The 19,151-nt window shown below is 51.9% G+C and overlaps 4 protein-coding genes across 4 annotated transcripts; 1 reads left to right on the top strand and 3 right to left on the bottom strand.

The window, feature by feature from the left end:
* Window positions 1–4,310: 4,310 nt before the first annotated feature.
* Window positions 4,311–6,475, bottom strand: LOC120693299 (basic blue protein-like). Its single transcript, XM_039976723.1, has 4 exons — window positions 6,304–6,475; window positions 5,727–5,933; window positions 5,587–5,594; window positions 4,311–4,649 (listed from the first exon to the last, which is right to left on the bottom strand). The coding sequence occupies exons 2-4, from the start codon at window positions 5,917–5,919 to the stop codon at window positions 4,458–4,460; spliced, it is 393 nt and encodes a 130-aa protein (XP_039832657.1). The 5' UTR covers window positions 5,920–5,933; window positions 6,304–6,475; the 3' UTR covers window positions 4,311–4,457.
* Window positions 6,476–6,532: 57 nt separating this feature from the next.
* LOC120688703 lies at window positions 6,533–7,972 on the top strand. The gene is made up of 3 exons (XM_039971090.1): window positions 6,533–6,654; window positions 7,371–7,750; window positions 7,844–7,972. Exons 1-3 carry the CDS (start codon window positions 6,533–6,535, stop codon window positions 7,963–7,965), a joined length of 624 nt encoding a protein of 207 aa, XP_039827024.1. The 3' UTR covers window positions 7,966–7,972.
* A 6,351-nt stretch (window positions 7,973–14,323) lies between these two features.
* On the bottom strand, window positions 14,324–14,985 carry LOC120693298 (basic blue protein-like). The gene is made up of 2 exons (XM_039976722.1): window positions 14,703–14,985; window positions 14,324–14,592 (listed from the first exon to the last, which is right to left on the bottom strand). The coding sequence occupies exons 1-2, from the start codon at window positions 14,896–14,898 to the stop codon at window positions 14,393–14,395; spliced, it is 396 nt and encodes a 131-aa protein (XP_039832656.1). The 5' UTR covers window positions 14,899–14,985; the 3' UTR covers window positions 14,324–14,392.
* Window positions 14,986–17,494: 2,509 nt separating this feature from the next.
* LOC120687223 (basic blue protein-like) lies at window positions 17,495–18,434 on the bottom strand. The gene is made up of 2 exons (XM_039969215.1): window positions 18,113–18,434; window positions 17,495–17,998 (listed from the first exon to the last, which is right to left on the bottom strand). The coding sequence occupies exons 1-2, from the start codon at window positions 18,303–18,305 to the stop codon at window positions 17,799–17,801; spliced, it is 393 nt and encodes a 130-aa protein (XP_039825149.1). The 5' UTR covers window positions 18,306–18,434; the 3' UTR covers window positions 17,495–17,798.
* Between the last annotated feature and the right edge of the window lie 717 nt (window positions 18,435–19,151).

Genomic DNA, 19,151 nt, shown 5'->3' with positions numbered 1-19,151 from the left:
TGATGGAATGTGAAACTCAAAAAGAAAGAAAGAAAAAGTTGAATTTGTTTCCCAAATCTTGCTAGTTCTGGTGGTACATGTAAGCTTTTCAAATTACTTTTTACTCACACCGACAATAATTTTTGGGACCCTGGATTTGCACTGGTCCAAAGAAATAATTCTACTCAAAAGTGAGCTTTTTTCCCTGGAAAAAGTCCATTTTGACCATCCAACTATTGCCCGAGTTTGGTTATGGCCATTGAACTCCAAAATCGGGTATCTTCGACCATCCAATTATCAAAATCATTCACTTGTGGTCATCCGGTGGTTTTGCAGGGCGGTTTCGCTGACGTGGACGCCACGTGGAGGTGGGGCCCACTTATCAGCCATCATCTCTCCTCTTTATCTTTCTTTTCTCCACCCTCTCTCTCTCCTCTCTCCCGGTCCCTCTGCTCGGCGGCCCCCTACTGCCTGCTGCCGCTGGCGCGCCGCCGCCCCCTGCTCGAGCAGTGCCGCCGCCCCTGCTGCTTGTGCTGCCTGCTGCTACCGCCGCCCCCTGCTCGAGCAGTGCCGCCGCCCCTGCTGCTTGTGCTGCCTGCTGCTACCGCCGCCCCTTGTTGCAGCAGGCGCCGCCGCCACGTACTACAGCAGGCGCCACCTGCTGCAGCCGCAGCCGCCGCCCCTTGCGGGCCCACCCTGCTGCAGCAACGGCGCTGGAGAGGAAGGAGGGAGCGGCGCTGGGGGCCGCCGGGGCAGGAGAGGAAGGAGGGAGCGCTGGTGGCGGCCGCCGGGGTAGGGGAGGAAGGAGAGAGCGGCGCTGGGGCCGCCGGGGCAGGGGGTACGGCGGCGGTGGGGAGGAAGGAGGAAGCGGCGGGAGGGGGCCGCCAGGGCAGGGGAGCTGCGGCGGTGGTGCCCAGGAGAGGTGCGGCGGGTGCGAGGACGAGCACCGCAGCTGGCTCACCGGCACGCCGCCGCGGACCGCGCCTGCGACGCGGAGCACGCCTCGCCCAGCACCGGCCGCCGTGCCGGCTCCGCGTAGTCCCCGCTGCCCGATTCGCGCGGCCCCTGCACCGGCTGCTGCTCAAGCCCGCCGCCGCCCTTGCTCCGGCCACCGCCGCCCAGCTCCCTACCACCCCTGCTACGGCTCGCCGTGGCCCAGCCACTGCCTGCTGCTCCCTCGCCCTCACGCCTCACCGTGCGCGGCTGCGGCTTCCTGGCAGCGCCGCTCGCGCCGGTTGCCCGGCGTCAGGCTGCCGCGCGGCACCACAATGGCCTCGACGCCGTTTCACCGGCCGCCCTCCCGCCGGTCCCTGCTCTTCCCGCCGCCGGCCGTCTGAAGGGAGGAGAGAGATGAGAGAGGAGAGAGAGAGGGAGACAGAGAAAAGAGAGAGGGGGGTAGCACTGACAAGTGGGCCCCACCTTGGCGTCCACGTCAGCAAAACCGCCGGATGGCCAAAAGTGAATGGTTTTGATAGTTGGATGGTCGAAGATACCCAATTTTGGAGTTCAATGGCCAAAATCAAACTCGGGCAATAGTTAGATGGTCAAAAATAGACTTTTTCTTTTTTTTCCCTTGCATGCAACCTGTTCGGCTGGATTGGGCCTCGTTTCGGCCCATTCCGGGTTCTGCCGAACGAGGCCTAAAGGCAAGCTCAACTATTTGGCATGCACCTTGTTAGGAGTTTGCGTTTCGTCCTTTTCTAACCCAGTACTCGCAAACGGATCGTGATCTCCATAGTTTGTTCATCTCCAAAATTTCACTGAATTGTAAGGGTGCACCATGATGAGGTGCAGGAGTAGTTAAGGACCATACGCTCACATTTCCTTCTCGCTATCACGAAATGGGGATGCATGGCTAGTCAATCATTAGATAAATACACATTTGGTCGGCGCTCTCCATAGGGACGACGGGTGCTACGACTGCCTCCCCTTGGATGTGCCATTACCCCTAACAACTTCCGGCTGACGTTTGGGATGATGTACTTCTTATTATCCTGTGGCATATCTGGAACCGCCGCAATGACGTAGTTTTCAGGTCCCTGCAAACCTCTACGGCGGCGACCCTCCGGCTTATTGCGATTGACATTGATATATGGTCGCACCGCTTCTGTGAACCTACTCTTAAACTACACCTATGTACCTGGCGCTCTCATGTTTTGAGTGCCATAATGGCGTTGCCATTCTTTTTCTTTTTTGGAGCAGCTTGTCCAGTTTGGACAAACATGTGCTCCCCCCTGTAAACCTCTGCTTTGGCCTTTGCCAAGTTTCTTCGATCTATGAAAAGGTGGGGCAACTTCCCCCCCCCCCCCCCCCCCCCCGACATTCTCGAAAAAAAATCATTAGATAAATACCAAACCTTAATTGTTCAATTTGCATTGGCTGTCTTTACTCAGAGATTTCTACGGCTTCGATACTTGCATACGGTTTGATAGTAGCATTGCATTTCTGCATCTTGCAAGGAGGATCACAAGCAGCATCGAGGAAGCCACAAACAACTTTGTTTCTTGGCCCGTGTTCAGTTACAAAAATCAAAATTCCAAATTTTTTTTCGGCACTTGCATGGAGACTTAAATCTAGATAAAATAAAAAACGCATTACGACTGCTATCTGTAAATGGCGAGACGAATCTAATGAACCTAATTAGGCTGTAATCAGACGCTAAATTGCTACAGTAATGCTACAGTAAACAACGTCTAATGACGGATTAATTATGCTCATTAGATTCGTCTCGCGATTTACAGACGAGTTCTGTAATTATTTTTGTGATTAATCTATGTTTATTATTTCAAATATAGAAAGATGCCTTTTCAAAATTTTTACATCGCGCAACCAAACGGGGCCTTGATCGATGCAAGCAACGCTTGTGGATAGGCAGACAGACTCGTCGATGGCGAGCAGAGCTCGCCTGATTCAGAGGAATGTTCAGTTGTGAGGTGAGGTGGCTTTCGCATCGGCTTCCAGTCCACGGCGAATCCTCCAACTCCAAGCGTCAGCTACAACGTCGCATGAGGAGATAACAGATAAGCGGTGCCGTACAATACAACCCGGAGCGGTGCCATGGCCGGTGACCTCGTACTACTCTGAAGCGAGGCCGATGGTCGTGACGAATGGCGGCCAGGCTGCCGCTTGCTCAGCAGCGACCTCCACCGGCGGGGCTCGCGGTCGGGCTCCTCCGGCTGCCGCAGCACGCTCTGGCCCTCCGCCATGGTGCCGTCGCGGAGCTGCCGTGCCTGCTGACGAGGATGGCATGGCTCTTGAACTGAAATACGCGGCAGGCTGATCTCGCCCACACATCTCCCATCCAACGGCTAGAAAGGGCAGAGAGGAGTACCGTCCACCCTATCCATCCACCAAACTCCTGTCCGTCGCAGGACCGCCTCTTGCTGCACACCGTGGCTCGCCGGAGCGTCGCTGTGCGCGCGCCCGCACCGTAGAGGAGGTTCTGCGTTCTCGCCGGGTCCAGAGCCATGAGTGGCGTCGGAGGGCGTGAGGCGGGTGAGGAGCCGAAGGACTCCATGCCGAGGAAGAAGCCCGTGCGTGGCGGCGAGCTTGGAGATGATGAGGTCACAGCAGCGGAGGATGTAGCGGAATGGGGAGGGCGGCGTGGCGTTCGACGCCTTGAGGAAGAAGCGGAGTCTGCCACCATGATCCAAACCACAATCATAGTGTTCTTCTAGAAAATGGGTACCGCTCTTCCTCCTCCCGCCGGCGACCGGAACCCGGCGGCCATGAAGCAACAAATCAAGCAAGCGTGGTGGCTTGCTGTCGAATGGTACATCAGCGAAAATGTCAAACGATTTATCATGGAGAGCAAATGTCCAGGCAAAATATGACATTAACAATGGATTACATAAAGTAGCAGTGGCAGTAGAAATCAAAGCAGTTCACTCCAGAGCAGTTTAACGAAATCGGTGGAACCGGTAACCGGTCAACCGGTCAAACCGGACCGGCTCGATTACGGTTTGAGCCGGTATCAAACCGAACCCAATTCAAAATTCAAATTTAAATTAAAAAAAAATAAAAATTCTCAAACCGGTCATACCGACCGGTAAACTGGTCAAACCGGTCTACCGGCCCCAATTCAAAATTCAAATTTGAATTCAAAAAAATAAAAAATTCCCAAACCGGTCATACCGGCCGGTAAACCGGTCATCCCGGCCGGTAGACCTGTCAAACCGGCCGGTAAACCGGTCGGAACCGGTTGCACATGCGATTTTGAATTTGGATTTGAATTCAACCGGTTTCCGGTCAAACCGGTCCGATAAACCACTACCGGAGGGCGGCGGTTTGACCGGACCAGTCAGATTTGTAAACCTGCTCCAGAGCAACTGAACAAAGCACATCCAGTCAGTCAACACGCGGACAGAGTCGCAGCAAGCACTCATAGCTTGTAGAACCGAGACTAAACACTAAATCACCCCGGTGCCGCCACAACGGAAGCCGACCGCGGCCGGCTGGCCGCCGCCGGCAAGGCTTGCTCACGCCGCGTAGACGACGAGCTTCATGCCGAGGTTGCAGTGGCCGTAGCGGGTGCAGAGGAAGAAGGTGTCCCCCCTGGCGAGCGTGACGCGGTCGTTGCCGGAAGTGTAGGTCCGCGACCCCGGCGGCGTCGTGCAGCCGTTGTACCCGTCCTCGTCCACCGCCACCACGTTGTGGATCCAGGGGACGTAGGCCTTGTTCGGCTGGCTGGTTCAGCCAGCCAGCACAGTGTTTTTCTCTCACGCAAAATCAGTCTAGCCACCAGTCAGCCAACCATACTCCCTCCATACCTGAATTAGTTGTCGTTTAGAACAGGATTGTGCTTACCAAGGAGTGATTAATTAGGTAGTATTTTTCCTCCTTTGTCCCTATTAAATATGGCTGCGGGTCTTATCTTTACAGCAATCCTTTGTTGCTCGTGTGGTTAGTCCTCCGCGTCCCGAGGCTGGGGATCGACTGCTCGAGTCCCCCTAGGCACAACACGCTTTTTTTTCAATGGCATTTTTCTTGCATGGCCGGGTGCGCACCTGCGTCCGACATTTGGGCTACACCGTGCCAAGGTTTAGGAATGGCGCTTCCGACCTTCATGTCGCCGGAATCCATGGCGCTTCCGACCTCCAAGGCGCCAGACTCCATGGTGCTTCCGACCTTCATGTCGCCGGAATCCATGGCGCCGAATTCCATGGCACGAGCAAGCAAGGAAGCGAAGCAAGGACTGCAGCATGAAAACGAGAAAGCAAGGAAGCGAGAAAGCAAGGAAGCTAAGCAAGCAAGGATGGACTGCCTGTGCGTGGGAGATGAAGGGAGGCGAGTGTGCTGTGGGAGTTGAATGGAGGCGGGCAGCAAGGAGCGAGAGAAACGAGGCGATGAGAGCCGGCGGGCGGCGGTGAGGAGCAAAGCGAGAAACGAGGCGACGAGAATTATTTCCGTGTCGTGCGGAACGGGCGCGGAGGCCAGGGGCAATCGCGTCCATCTGCGACCCCGTGGGCGAGCGACGACAATCTTTACGAAAACGGGCCTAGAGCCCAAAACGACAACTAATATGAGTAAGGAGGGAGTACAGCAGTATTTTTCTTTCACGCCAAATTAGCCCAGCTACCAGCCACCAGCCAGCCGAACGAGGCCGTACCTGAACACTGCGGCGGCCAAAGCGCCAGGCACGCACAAGAAGCAACGGACCTTTTTATTTTTCAGTGCGTGCCCAACACGTACGGCACGGCCAAGCGCGGCGGCGGAAGAACACAGGCTGGCTCAATAGATGCGCGTACCGAGAGTGTCGCCGGCGTGGAAGTGCTTGCCGTTGGGCCAGCTGGGGCTGCCGAAGGACCAGCCGTTGCTGTCCCCGACGTAGTAGGTGGTGCCCGCGTCGGCGGCGAGGATGGAGCAGCAGAAGCAGGCGATGGTGAACGCCATGGCGACGATGGCGTCGCTCGCGCTTGCGCCGCCTCCTCCCCGAGTCATCTCGCTCGCTTCAGGCCCTGTTTAGTTTCCACCCCGTAAACGCAAAAAAACCGTAAACGTAAAAAAATGCAAAGAAATCTTGCTAATTTGAAATACTAAATGAAGTCTATTTACAAAACTTTTTGCATGGATGGACTGTAAATCGCGAGATGAATCTAATGAGTCTACTTAATCCATGATTTGCAACAGTGACGCTACAGTAACCATCCGATAATTATTGATTAATCATGGATTAATTAACATCATTAGATTCGTCTCGCGATTTACAACCCATTTGTGCAAAAAGTTTTATAAATAGACTTCATTTAGTACTTCAAATTAGCAAGATTTCCACGCAATTTTTTTTTTGCATTTACATGTAAACTCAACTAAACAGGGCCTCAGTCGCTTGTTGCCGTGCTGCTGGGGAAGAAATTCCTGCAGCTGGTTGGATGGCAGTGTGGCTTGGCAGTGAAATAGAGCGACTGGGAAGGAGTGTGTAGCTGGCTGCCTGGCTGGTTGCTCGATCGGGGAGCACGGTGCCCGGGGTATTGAATACGGCGCAGCCGCGCAGGGAGGCTGTGAGGGGCTTCAATGCTGCTGCAGAGGACACGAGTCCGTGGACCGTGATCACATGACGGGCCCGGACGAGACGACCGGACGCGAGCCTCCCGGTGCAGGCCAGTGTGGCCAACTGGCCACTGGCCAGGCAGCTGATTCTGATGGGGGCACACGTACGTATTCGCGCAAGCGAAGGTCATTGTTTTCAGACGGACCTCACAGCATTCATACATGATCTGGTGTTAATCTTGAGGCTCCTACGGCAATACCCACGATCCGACGATCGTGAGATCGGATGACGATGGGGCGTTTTGACAGAGCTCCCGGAGTTCAATGCTGCAGGAGTTGTGCCAAATTTTTTTGAGAGAAGTAACTCTTGATTCTGTGAAGTGATTCTATAAAATAAAGTAAGAGACAGTGAGTCGTTTCTTTTGATTTTATGAAGTGATTCTCCATCATGATTTTAAGAGTCTATGCTAGAGAATAAAAAATCATTTTCAACCACAAAATCACTTCTTTTAAAAAATCACTTCTCATAGAAAATTTGAATACCCTTAAAGTGATTCCCTCCAACAAATAGACCCTTAAAGGCTCGAAATTCAGTGGTGCCCTCGTGGTCGAGTTGTGGCAAAGATGACAAGCAAGTTACTACCCAAAGCTGCCATTGCCAGGACACCCAAAAATTCAAAACGCTGCCCCTGCTGCCATCCCCATGCACCACTTGGCAGTTGGCAGATAAACCTGACAATGGTTTGGGTGGAACCAGTTTGCATGGTTTGGTTTTCTTGTTGGCCAATTCAATTTGGGTGAAAACAGACTGAGCAAGCTGGTGGGCTGGTTCGGTTCAAGCTATTGCTTGGAGTAGTTCAGTTTAGTTTGGTTTTGGACTGCTTGTTTCGGTTTGCTAATAGGCTTTACCCACGGTTCCAACCCAAAGTCCCAAAGCCACAGTCCAGGCTGCTGCTTCCTCGCAAATCCATCAACCAAATCCCACCCGCGCCACCGCCGCTCCAAGGCGCCGAGCCGCCGTCGGCGCCACCGCCGCAGGGGACGCGCCGGGCCGCCGCCGCCGTCGCAGGGGACCGGGCCACCGGTGCTGCAGGAGCCCGGGCCACCGCCACAGGGGGGCCGCGCTGCCTGTGGCTGCCGCCGTCCCTCTCCCCCGTCTGTTGCGTCCCCTTCCTGGCCTTAGCCCCCTGCCACGCCTCCCCCTTCTCCACCAGAAGGCTCCCCAAATTCGCGGCCCGGAGTAGCGGCGGCGGCGGCGGCTCATGCCCCGAGCCCAAGCCAGGTACCCTCTGAGTCCACGTGGGGAGCAGAGCAGGAGGGCAGCCCGACTCGAGCTGGGGTTTCACTGTGTCCTCTTGCTGGTGGTGTCGCGCAGGTGACAACGGGAGCAAGGCCGTCCTCGACGCTTTCTTCCTCGGGAAGGCCTTCGCGGAGGCGCTCACGGAGCGGGTCGAGTCGGTGGTGGGCGAGGTGTTCAGCGTCGTCGGTCAGTGGTAGGCCGAGCAGCAGAAGCAAGTGCAGGAGTTCACGCGAGTGATCACAGATGGGCTGGTGGGTTGGGAAATGGGTTTTAATGGGTTGAGCCTGTAGATCTTTTGTTTGGTTTGGTTTGGTTCGGGGCGACGAAAGTTACAGTTTGGGCTGGTTTGGCTTCTATAAACGAACGAGTGGATCGGAGTGGGTTAATTAATGAGCACATGCATGTCTGGTTTGGTGCGGGTTTGGTGCCGATGCATGCCCATTGTCAGATTTATTGGCAGACCACGCTGTAGCAGCTGGACCATACCATCCAGCAGTAACGGCGGCACGTTCGCATCTGCCGTCGTCTTAACTATTTGAAGAATTCATCACTTGGCCGTTCGTATTTGAAGTTTATCGATGGGTCGTGTTTGGAGTTTATGTTACGATAATAAATAATTTTGTAGCTATAGACGTTGCAGGATGCTAACCCGCGCACAAGAGATTATAGGTTGGAATCTAAATTTGAAAGCCACATTGGTCAAAACACCGTGCCATATTTTTGACGAAAGCGATGGAATACCAGTATACCACATTCTCCACTTTTTTTTATGGTACCACCATTCTCCGCTCGAGGCGTACTGACGCTTTCCATGGCATCTGTGGAGCTCGGGCTCGGCAATCAGCGCACACGGCAACGCGCGTGTAGATAGTCTGGACCGCAGCCTGACTGCAAATTAGGCCCGCAAGGGATGGGCTTTAGGCTACGTTGGGCTGCTTGTTTTGCAGCCGATCTGTTTGATTTTTTTAGATTAGATCTGTTTGGTTTTAGGCAGCTGAACGCTCGTCAGTGTCGTCGAGTTGCAGAATTCCTTACAGCGCAGCGCGCTGGGAGAAAATGTATGTGTGAATGAGATAAAGAAAAGATGAACTTGGGATCTGTATTATTGAGCTTGGATGCCCAGTGAGAAAGTGACCATTTTTAAGACCTCTAACGACGTCATTAATTGCAAAATTGACCACTGATTAGTTTTATTTCTAACGGCACGGAAGTTCCCCTCCATTTTCAAATACACGGCATATCATATACTGTGTTTATGAATGGAGGTACTAGCATACATTTATACAAGACACAGTATTGAATTGCCAAGGTTACACATCATTGACGCAGCGCAGACAAACGCAGCCGTATAAACTCTTTTATTGCTCCTCACATCAACACGGACACCCCTCTGCAGTGCCAACCTGCCGGATCTTTAACAACTAGCAACACCCGACACGGCGAGCCGACGACACGCACACAGCATGACCCGAACAGCAGCAGGGCGCACCGTCTATCCAGTTACAATATTTTATTCTCTCTTTTTTTCTGAAGAGAAAATTAATAAGCTATAGGCGGCGGCGGCCGATCATCTCGGCCGGGCCTCACGCGGCGGTGACGTCCACCTTCATGCCAGCCTGACAGTGGCCGGGGAAGCTGTAGATGAAGTAGTTGGCGCCACGCTTCAGCGTGACGCGGTCATTGCCGGCCCTAGCATTTTGAAGGCCCTCTGGCGAACTCATCGTGACGTTCCCTCTAGAGTCTAGACCTTATATAAGATCTTATATATATATATATATCTATGTGCTAATCTACACCCTAGGTGTAGAATAGCATTCTACACCCAGCATCCAACCAGCCACCCACCCGGCCCACCCTCCCCCGCGCCAGACCCGCTTGGCCCATCTTGGCCCAGCCCGCCCCCAATACCCCCTCGCCCCCTCACCAAACCCACCCCCGATCCCCCAATTCAAATCACCGTGGCAGCGCGAGCGGGATGGAGCGTGGCGGACCCGAGCGGCGGATGCACAGCACCGAGGCGGCGGCGGCAAGGAGCGTGGCGCGGAGGTGGCTTGCGGGGCGCAGGAGCTGCGGCGGCGTCGAGTATTGGTGCGCGGAGGCTGCGTCGGCATCGAACCGCGGGGCACGGAGGCTACGGCGGTGCGGAAGCGGCGGAGGCGTCGAGCAGCGGAGCGTGGAGGCTGCGGCGGGATGGCGCGGAGGTAGCTCGTCGGCGTCCTCGACGGTCGTTCCTATTCCCACGTCAGGCCCTTGCACAGCGGCCGCGGCGACCTCAAATTGCGAGGGGTGCGGGCTGAAGGCTTCCCTCTCCTGCGTGCCTAGCGCTCCCTCTCCTGCGGGGCACACGCGGTACTCCGCCACCATCGCGCCGGTTCCGGCGGCGGCAAAATGCTGTGCCCCGAGGGTGTGAGCGGCGGCGACGGGAGTTCGAGCGGTCGCTGTGGTCTCGAGCGTGCCCTGCTGGGCATCGAGCAGGCCTCCTCCTCCCCCTGTGTTCCTCTATGCTCAGTTTGCTCACCGCATGTTACTCTGGTGAGCAGTGTGCTTCTAATTTTTTCCCCGAATCCTCCGATCTGAAATGGGTGTGCATATATGTGCAAATCGAGCAGTAATCAGGTTCTCTGATTAGGCAACCCATCCTGATATGCTTATTCAGATCTTCTAGTATCAGATCTTCTCTGATTTAAATGCTGATGCTCAAAATTGATTAGTTAGGTTAGCAACTACTGAACTACTGGATCAAACAACGAAATACTAGACTACCAAACTACATAAGATTGAATAGAGCTTCGTAAGTAAAACTACTGCAACTAAAAAAATACTGAGCTCGTGCACTTTTATATTCAGTAACTCAAATTAACATAATTTTATGCAGGCTAATTACTGAACCATCTAGAGTGGATACTGATCTGGATTTAGATCACTAATTTGTTAGGTTTCGTAATTAGTCTAGTAATATTTTCGATTACTGAGCGCTGACGATATGAAGCGAGTACTTCCTCTAGTAGTTCTGGTAAGCATTTTCAGTTCAGTAATTTGTTATTGCAAGCATAGTAGTTGTTTGATCCAGTAGCTCATTACTTTATTATTTCAGTAGTACCAAAATAGTTGTGTTAGCATCTACTAGTATATGTAATTTTCAGTCATTACTAAACCTTTGATGCTCTGAGTTAGCATAGTAGTACAGTAGTCATTAGTCATTACTGAACTAATGGATCAAATAACGAAATACCAGAGTAGTGAACTACATGAGATTGAGTAGAGCTCAGTAACAAAAACTACTGAAACTAAACAAATTGTTGAGCTCAAGCAATTTTATATTCGGTAGCTCAACATAGTTTGAATAGGCTAATTACTGAACCATCTAAAGAATGCCCATTTTTTGTCGATGATTACCAAATATTTTGATGCTCTAAACTGTGCCCAATGTTGGCTAGGTAGGCTAGTAGTTTTTATTTGGAATTAGTATCAATAATTTTTAGGTTTCGTGGATAGTCTAGTATTTTTTTATCACTAATGCTTGATGACAAAGAACTAAACCTCAATTTCTTCGGATATGGGGTCATCCTACCGCTCTCATCTTGGGTATGTCTCAAGTAGTAATACTTACAAATATTAGTAATCCCTTGGTACCCTAGAATTACTTGCGTATTTTTCAGTAATACTCTGTAAACCAGTAATACTATGTAGCACTTCAGTTATTCTTAGTAAAGCAATAATCTAGTAATTCAGTATCATGCTGGTCTTGCTAAGTTTTTCTCAATGATTTTTTTAGTTTTATTACTGGCGGCAGGTTCATGTGGGCATGGCACCCCCTTTCCAACTCTATCACCTCATGCACATGACAGTGATACTACTGAACATCACAAGGGAGTGGGTTCCAAGTGAAGACAAAGAGGCCTTAAGTGTATTTTTAAGATTCTTTTTGAAGGCTACACGATACAATTTAATCGTGAATAATATGTGTAAATTTGTATAGTCACCACCGAACAATAATATATGCATATGTTTGGATTCAGTAATCCATAGGAAGCTTTTTATTTTTATATTATGCACTTCTCCATTATTTTCCTTGTGTTGCTAGTGAATCGTTATTTCTAGTAACACCGTACCCTTGTACATGCTTGGATTCAGTAAAAATAAGATCCAGTCATTCAGTACTTTTTTATATACAACTCTAGTAATGCTTATGCGTATGTAGATTCAGTAATCAATAGATCCTGTTAATCAGTATTCCACGCGGGCCAGTAATTATTGCAAATTTGAGGGGGGGGGGAGGAGGGATGATTTTTATGTGAATTCAGTAATTTGGATGTATATATAGCCCCTGTGTTTTGATTCAATTACCAAGAGACTGGAGAAAAATATTCAGTTGATGTTAGTAACCCAGAGCGCCTATTCAGTATTTTATGTAATATGTATGTAGTAATTTCTTCAGTTATTCAGTATTTTTATTCATCCAATAAATCTATAATTTCTTTTGTGATCCAGTAACGCAGTTGTCTTATATTCAATAATCCAGAGCCACAATAATAAATATTCAGTAATTTAGTACTACATGTTCATCAACATTGCGTGGGACCTACATGTTCACCAACACTGCGTGTTAGTGTAGTAATAAATATTCAGTAATCTAGCAATATCTGTCCTTCTTGATGAGAAAACCATCAAACTCAACACACACTCGGTAGAACTCATATGCAGCATCCAATTACTCAAAGTAATTTTTCAATTAACGGTACGGTTGTGAATCGATTCAGTAATTTTTGTTTATCCCTTCGCATAGCCTTAGCTTCACCTCTGCTGCCGATCCCCACCTGCGCTGCATCCCATCCGTGCTGGGCTGCGCCGCCGCTCCCCGCGGCCGCCCGACTCGCAGGCCGCGGCTGCGTGCGCCCGCCGCCGTTGTTCACCCCGCACGGCCGTCACGCGGCCCCTCTGCGGCATCTGCTCTGTCGCACACCCGCAGCTTCTCGGATGGGCGCTGCTGGTCTGCCCCACTGCCGCCCCCGCGGCCGCCTCCCACGTGCCGCAAGACATCGTAGCCTCCTGTGCTTGCCAGCTCCTCCTGTGCCCGCAATTACTGAGAGAGAAGCACAATTGACACCTGAATTTGCTGCTCCCGTGCGACTGGATGCCACTACTCCTGGAAATCCCCAACGCCGCACGTTCCTCGCCGCGCAAGCACGTCGCGCCGCTGCCTACCCACCAGCAGGCCCACGCGATGACCGGTGACTGCGCCGCGCGCCACCGCGTGGCCTCGAGCGCCCACTGAACCGCGCCGCCACCGCCCTCGCTGGCCTACGCCGTGCCACTGTAGCCTTGCGCACACCTGTGCGCCGCCGCTACCCGCCGGCCTGCGTGCCGCCCGCAGCCTCGCCGGCCAGCACACCGCCGCTGCCCCTGGACCCTCGACCCTCGTGCCGCCAATTTGGGGAGGTCTCGCACTTGCCGCTCGCGGCGCTCCGCGCCGCTCGCGGCTCGTGCTCGCAAACAAAGAAGCTGGGCAAGGTTGGGTGGGTCGGTTAGTTAACTGGGTGGGTGTTGGGCTGGTTGGGTGTAGAATCCCATTCTACACCTAGGGTGTAGAATAGCGCTGCCGTGTGTGTGTATATATATACTATTTTTTTGTAAAGCGAAAACAAATGTACTGATATATTTTTGATTTAATGTTGGAAACTGAGGTGGCCTTAATACCCACTAAGAGAATCTACACCTAAGACACATCAACTCAATTTAGAGTTGGTTAGTATTTTCGACAACAGATGGGTAGAACATACCAAGTATTTTCGACAACAGATGGGGTAGAACCTACCAACAGATGAAGCTGGCTTCCAGGAGGCTGAGCCTTCATACGATGAAGCCGGACCCTTTGTGATTCCGGGTGACAGACGATAGATCACAACTTATTTACATTAAGTACTTAGAAAATGGGAGACTGACACTTACAAAACACTTTCTTTATTACAACACAATAGTATTACACAAGAGTACACAATACACCTTCTCTTTGTGGCTCTCCTAGCACTCACCCTTCTTATCTACTAGTCTCTTAGATAGATGACATGTCAAGGAAATGGTCCTCTACTTATAGGTCAAGGTGGATTATAGGGTGGTGACATGTGTCCTTCCTTATAGAGAATTCCTAAATATTATAAAGTTTTCTAATTTATTTATTACTAATTTTAGAGTACTCCACGAAAATATCTTCTCACTGTGTTGCCTTGCATTCTTCCAACATTTAAAATGTTTGATAATTATTGAGGAACATTGTAGACAAATAATAGTTTATTTGTACTTCTAGAATTAATTTGATTACCATATATTTGCACTCCATAATATCTATTGACTCAGCGTTTTTTTTGATACAAAATCATCAGGACGATATCGAGATCAACAATGTGTCCCTCTGTGCAGTACCAACCTGCGAAATCTCTAACAACTAGCAACACCCGAGACGGCGAGCCGACGACACGCACACGATATGACTCATGGCCGGACAGCGGCAGGACGCACCGTCTAATGAGTTGCACTCTTTTATTCTCTCTTTTTTTGAAGAGGAAACTTAATAAGCTATTATAGGCAGCGCCGTCGGCGGCGGCAGCCGATCAACCCAGCCGGGCCTCACGCGGCGGTGACGGCCACCTTCATGCCGGACTGGCAGTGGCCGGGGAAGCTGCAGATGAAGTAGTTGGCGCCCCGCTTCAGCGTGATGCGGTCGTTGCCGGAGGTGAGCGCCCTGGCGCCCCTGGGCGCGGCGCACGAGCTGTACCCGGCCGCGCTCACGGGCACCACGTTGTGCGCCTTCGGGCTGTACCTGAACACTGCGCATCCACGATCGTATTGTTTCAGCGGGAGATCATCAAAGCGGAAGCTGCGCAGCGGCCATTCGTAGGGCGGTATTAAAGAGAGGTACGTATGTAGTAGCACTGACCAAGCACGTCGCCGGCGCGGAAGCGCTTGCCGCTGGGCCAGCTGGCGGTGTTGAAGCTCCAGCCGCCGCGGTCGCCGACGGTGTACACCGCCGACTCGGCGACCTCGCCGTGGAGGAGCACGCAGAGGAGGACCAGCGCCACCACGGCGGCGCCGCTGCGGCCACGAGCAGCACCGCCCCTTCCCTGAGCCGCCATGTGTTTGGCTCTGTGTCTCTCAAAGCGATGGCAGAGCTCAGGATCGGAAGTGAAGCGCTCGAGCAAAGTGAGCAAAGATGAGCGATGATGAGTGTGTGAGTTGAGCTGTGGTGCTTCCAGGGGTTCCCTTTTATAGGCGACCCGACACGAGCAGTCGTCGATCAAACTTGTGGTTTGCAGGTTACTTTACACACGGTCAAATGGTCCACGCTGCCTTCTGAATGCAGCAGGCCGGTGTTTACCATGCCGGTGCGTGAAAAAAACTTTTTACTGGATCACCGGCATTGTCCAGGAAAGAGAAGTGGCGCACCGCGCGGCCCACGGCACGCCGAGCTGCCCAGTGCGGCAGTGCCAGTGCAAACTGCTAGCAGTGGAAGCTCATCTCGTAGTCGCAGAGGAATTTCGTGGCAAACTTCGGTTGGAACCGGGGAACGGCCAGAACTTTTGGACCGGGAGGACCGGTGGCCGGAGGAGACCGGGGCGTGGGGAAGCGACGAGCAGTGGGCACCGCCGGATGGGAAACGGAGAAACGGCCGTCGCCGGGAAAGAAGCCGCCGGGCAGCTTCGTTCGCTGTCTGCCAGGAGGCCGTTTGGTAGGCGTCCATTTCGCTGATCGGCCAGTCGGGGACCGCCGGAACCAGATCAAAGTTGGCGCCAACCCGCCGCGCCAACTGGGCCGAGACGTTTTAATTGATGACTGATGAGTCAAGTACTCAGTTGATTGTTGATCCGGGGCCCCGGGGCATCGTCCATCCTTTGGGTGGTGTTCAAAGTAACTAACAGGGCGCTCTCAGCAGTTGTTTGGCTAGTGCTGTGGAAAATAAAAATCTGTATGTACCATTCCATCATCTGTATTTTCCACTATTCTTTGTACGCATTTAGCTAATGTTTCTATTTTAAAACTTTTTTTTACCAAAAGATCATTTGGATTGCATATTTCTCTCCATGATATGTGTGTCTTCTATCTTCCAATTTAGATGTTCCAAAACAGATAAAAATATTATGTGCATTTGAAAATTGTTTTGATAAAAAAATTGGGAATCACTCTCCAAGAAACAACAAAACTGTTCCAATTAAATAAAAATACCCTAAGGAAGAAACAAGTTCCGAACAAAAATAAAAAGTGCTCTAGGTACCAAGGAAAATAAAAGGTAAATGGAAAATTGGATTCTAACTAGCAATGCAATAAAGTTATGGATCAAAATACTGAATTGTTATTGTTAGAATAATTTTGAATATATACCATGGTTTATGTTTGCTTAGTTTTAGTTATAAGAAATAAAGGTGAATGTCATAAATTGCAAACATAAAGAGAATTGCATACCGAAAAAAAGACATTTACAAAAGACTAGAAGGAAAAAAAAGAAAGAAAGAGAGGCTTACTAGAAATTGGGGGCATGCTCATAAAAGCATGTATTTGTCATGCTCCTACCTCACTAGGGTTTGCTACCTTCCACAAGATACATAAGGAGCCCTTTGATGGTCCAAGCTACTACTTTAAATTTTGCAGGAGCAAGTATGGCACGGCACAAGACCGGCGCTGGTTTGCACCCTCGAATCTCCACATAATGTTCGTTTGCACGAATTTTTAATACTCCATCCGTTTCATGAAAAGTGCAATTCCACGTTTGAAATTTTTTTCACAAAAAATGCAGTTTCAGAGGTTAGATCTCAACTACCTGTGCAATTAAGCGGTCAGATTTGATTTGCATACCAAAACTAACCGTATATGGCAAATAAATGCGGGTATGTGTATCTTTTCACAACAGCACCAATCTGTCCTAGAAAAACTAGAATTGCACTCACGGGACGGAGAGAGTATTAGAGGAAAATAAGGTTCTCTTACGCTTTTAGCCTTTTACACTGATTCCTCTGTTGACTTGCGCGTTAGGACACATGGGCCGATCTTGCAATATGCGAATGGGCTCTCATCCTTGCGTAGGATGGTTTGGGTCACACGACAAACGAGGGTATGGGAGTACGTATCTGACGTAACTGTTGGGACGACTTCGTAGAGGTCCTCGTAAGCAAGAGTTGGAGCTGCTCTCATTTTTTTTATTTTAGTGTTTTGAATTCAAAATTTAACTGTAGGTTTAAGAAATAATCTTTTTATAGTTATGTCAATAAGCTTCTTTTGGTGTGACTCAACTTGGTCACCTCAATTTGTTTGGCGTGACTCGAGGTGAGTGAGCTGAGCTACGCCAACGAGATCAACGTGACTGAAACTTCAACTCTCCTCCTGAGTCATGCCAACAGGATCTGCGTGGCTCGAACTTTGTCACATAAGTAGCATGAAGCGACTCGCCTCTTGATCCATGCTAATTAACACAGACCGGGAGAGGTGACCAAGCATGAAGCGGGTTCGTCTCTTAAATCATGCCAAACTGACCGCCGGACAAAACGGGTAGTACTTCTCAGAAAATTTAATTAGTTTTGCTTGCTATGATTAAAAATTTACCATCAGATTATGAACGGCTAAGGAAGTTCTGTCGGCCGTACCATTTTCGTCTCATCGACACGGGAAGAACATTCGGCTGGAGTTTCACTACTTCAAGTGCAGACTGCACAGTGCAGAGGCGAGCAAAGTCAAAGCCCAAATTAAACAAACGCAGCCGTATACATATGCTTTTATTGCTCCTCCTCATCACATGAGCGCGCGCACACATCAGTACGTACTACGTACATTGCTCCTCCTCTACAGACGCCAGCCAATCTGTCAACACCTAACAGCTAACACGCACGCACGCCGTACGCGACGGGCACGGTATTTATTATTGAACAACAACAGGAAACCGTCTAATAATTAGTTGCAGCACTTAAGTTTGGGCAGGATGAGAAATCAAGCGAGAGCGGTCGTCGAGCCCCGGCGGCGGTGGCGGCGGCCGGCCGGCCTGGCGGACTCAGGCGGCGGTGACGGCGACCTTCATGCCGGCCTGGCAGTGGCCCGGGAAGCTGCAGATGAAGTAGTTGACGCCGCGCTTCAGCGTGACGCGGTCGTTGCCGGAGGTGAGCGCCCGGACGCCCCTGGGCGCGGCGCACGAATTGTACCCGGCCGCGCTCACCGGCACCACGTTGTGCGCCTTCGGGCTGTACCTGAACACTGCGTCGTTCGAGCACACACAAGGAGGTTTCAGAATAGCCAAGGACATCGGAAGCAAGCAAAACCTGTACGTGCACGCGCGACATGAGGTACAGAGGTAGCGCTACTACTCACCCAGCACGTCGCCGGCGCGGAAGCGCTTGCCCCTGGGCCAGCTGGCGGAGTTGAAGCCCCAGCCGCCGCGGTCGCCGACGGTGTACACCGCCGACTCGGCGACCTCGCCGTGGAGGAGCACGCAGAGGAGGACCAGCGCCACCACGGCGGCGCCGCTGCCACGAGCAGCACTGCCCCTTCCCTGAGCCGCCATGTTCCCGCTTTGTCTCTCCCGGCCCTAACCCAACACGACACCTCGCTCGCTATTAGCAAAAGGCTCAGGGCGGGGAGGTGCTAGCTCGCTCGAAGGCGAGTGGTGAGTGTGAGTTGAGCTCTGTAGTGCTCAGTGCACCCCGGGGGCCTCTCCTTTTATAGGCAACCTAACTCGCCGGCCAATCAGCCGTCGACCAAACTTGTGGCTGTTTCACGTTTACTTTAACACGGCGGCGGAGTGGAGCGGATAGTGGACTAGCAGGCGACGCGACGCCGCCGTGTGAACGCGACTCGTGCGTGCGTTCACTAGGCGTCGCGAAAACAAATCGTTACAGGATCAATCACCGGCGCTGTTCCACCCCCGAGCTGCCTGCTAGTAGCTGGCCTGGGAAAGCTCGATCGCCGCCGCAGATGAGAGAATTCCTACGTTCACGGATGGTGAAGTGGGTACCCGGTGGGAGGACTGGAGAGGAGGGACTGAGGGAGGAGGCCATTGGCCACCCACCCTCAACTCCACAAGGACGACGGGTGCAGCCGGATCCTTTGGACCAGGAGGAGGAGACCGGGCGTGTGTCCCAAGTAAGTCAGTGGAAAGCGACGAGTGCCAGTGGGCACCACCGCCGGGAAACAAGCCCGTTGCCGGGAAGAGGCGGCCGGGCAGCTTCGCGGTCTGCCGGAGAATCGTCTGGTGTGGGTTTCGTTTCGGTGATCGGCCGGTCAGGGACCGGATCAAAGTGCGCGCCAACCCGCCGCGCCAACTGGGGTCAAGACGTTTCATCGATGACTGATGATGATGAGCAAGTTGGGGGTGTGGCCACTGGCCGCTGTTGGGCAAACGTTGCCAGGA

Source organism: Panicum virgatum, chromosome 9N (genome assembly GCF_016808335.1).
Source record: "Panicum virgatum strain AP13 chromosome 9N, P.virgatum_v5, whole genome shotgun sequence".
Lineage (NCBI taxonomy): Eukaryota > Viridiplantae > Streptophyta > Magnoliopsida > Poales > Poaceae > Panicum > Panicum virgatum.
Note: the sequence above shows the minus strand (reverse complement) of the source record. Positions and strands in the feature narration are given on the sequence as shown.

Coding starts and splice junctions, on each gene's coding strand:
- LOC120688703 (XM_039971090.1), top strand. CDS start 6,533: ATGACGGGCCCGGACGAGACGACCGGACGCGAGCCTCCCGGTGCAGGC. Junction 6,655..7,370: donor ACGTATTCGCGCAAGCGAAG/GTCATTGTTTTC, acceptor GTTTGCTAATAG/GCTTTACCCACGGTTCCAAC. Junction 7,751..7,843: donor ATGCCCCGAGCCCAAGCCAG/GTACCCTCTGAG, acceptor GGTGTCGCGCAG/GTGACAACGGGAGCAAGGCC.
- LOC120687223 (XM_039969215.1), bottom strand. CDS start 18,305: ATGGCGGCTCAGGGAAGGGGCAGTGCTGCTCGTGGCAGCGGCGCCGCC. Junction 17,999..18,112: donor CCGCGCCGGCGACGTGCTGG/GTGAGTAGTAGC, acceptor CGAACGACGCAG/TGTTCAGGTACAGCCCGAAG.
- LOC120693298 (XM_039976722.1), bottom strand. CDS start 14,898: ATGGCGGCTCAGGGAAGGGGCGGTGCTGCTCGTGGCCGCAGCGGCGCC. Junction 14,593..14,702: donor CCGCGCCGGCGACGTGCTTG/GTCAGTGCTACT, acceptor GTGGATGCGCAG/TGTTCAGGTACAGCCCGAAG.
- LOC120693299 (XM_039976723.1), bottom strand. CDS start 5,919: ATGACTCGGGGAGGAGGCGGCGCAAGCGCGAGCGACGCCATCGTCGCC.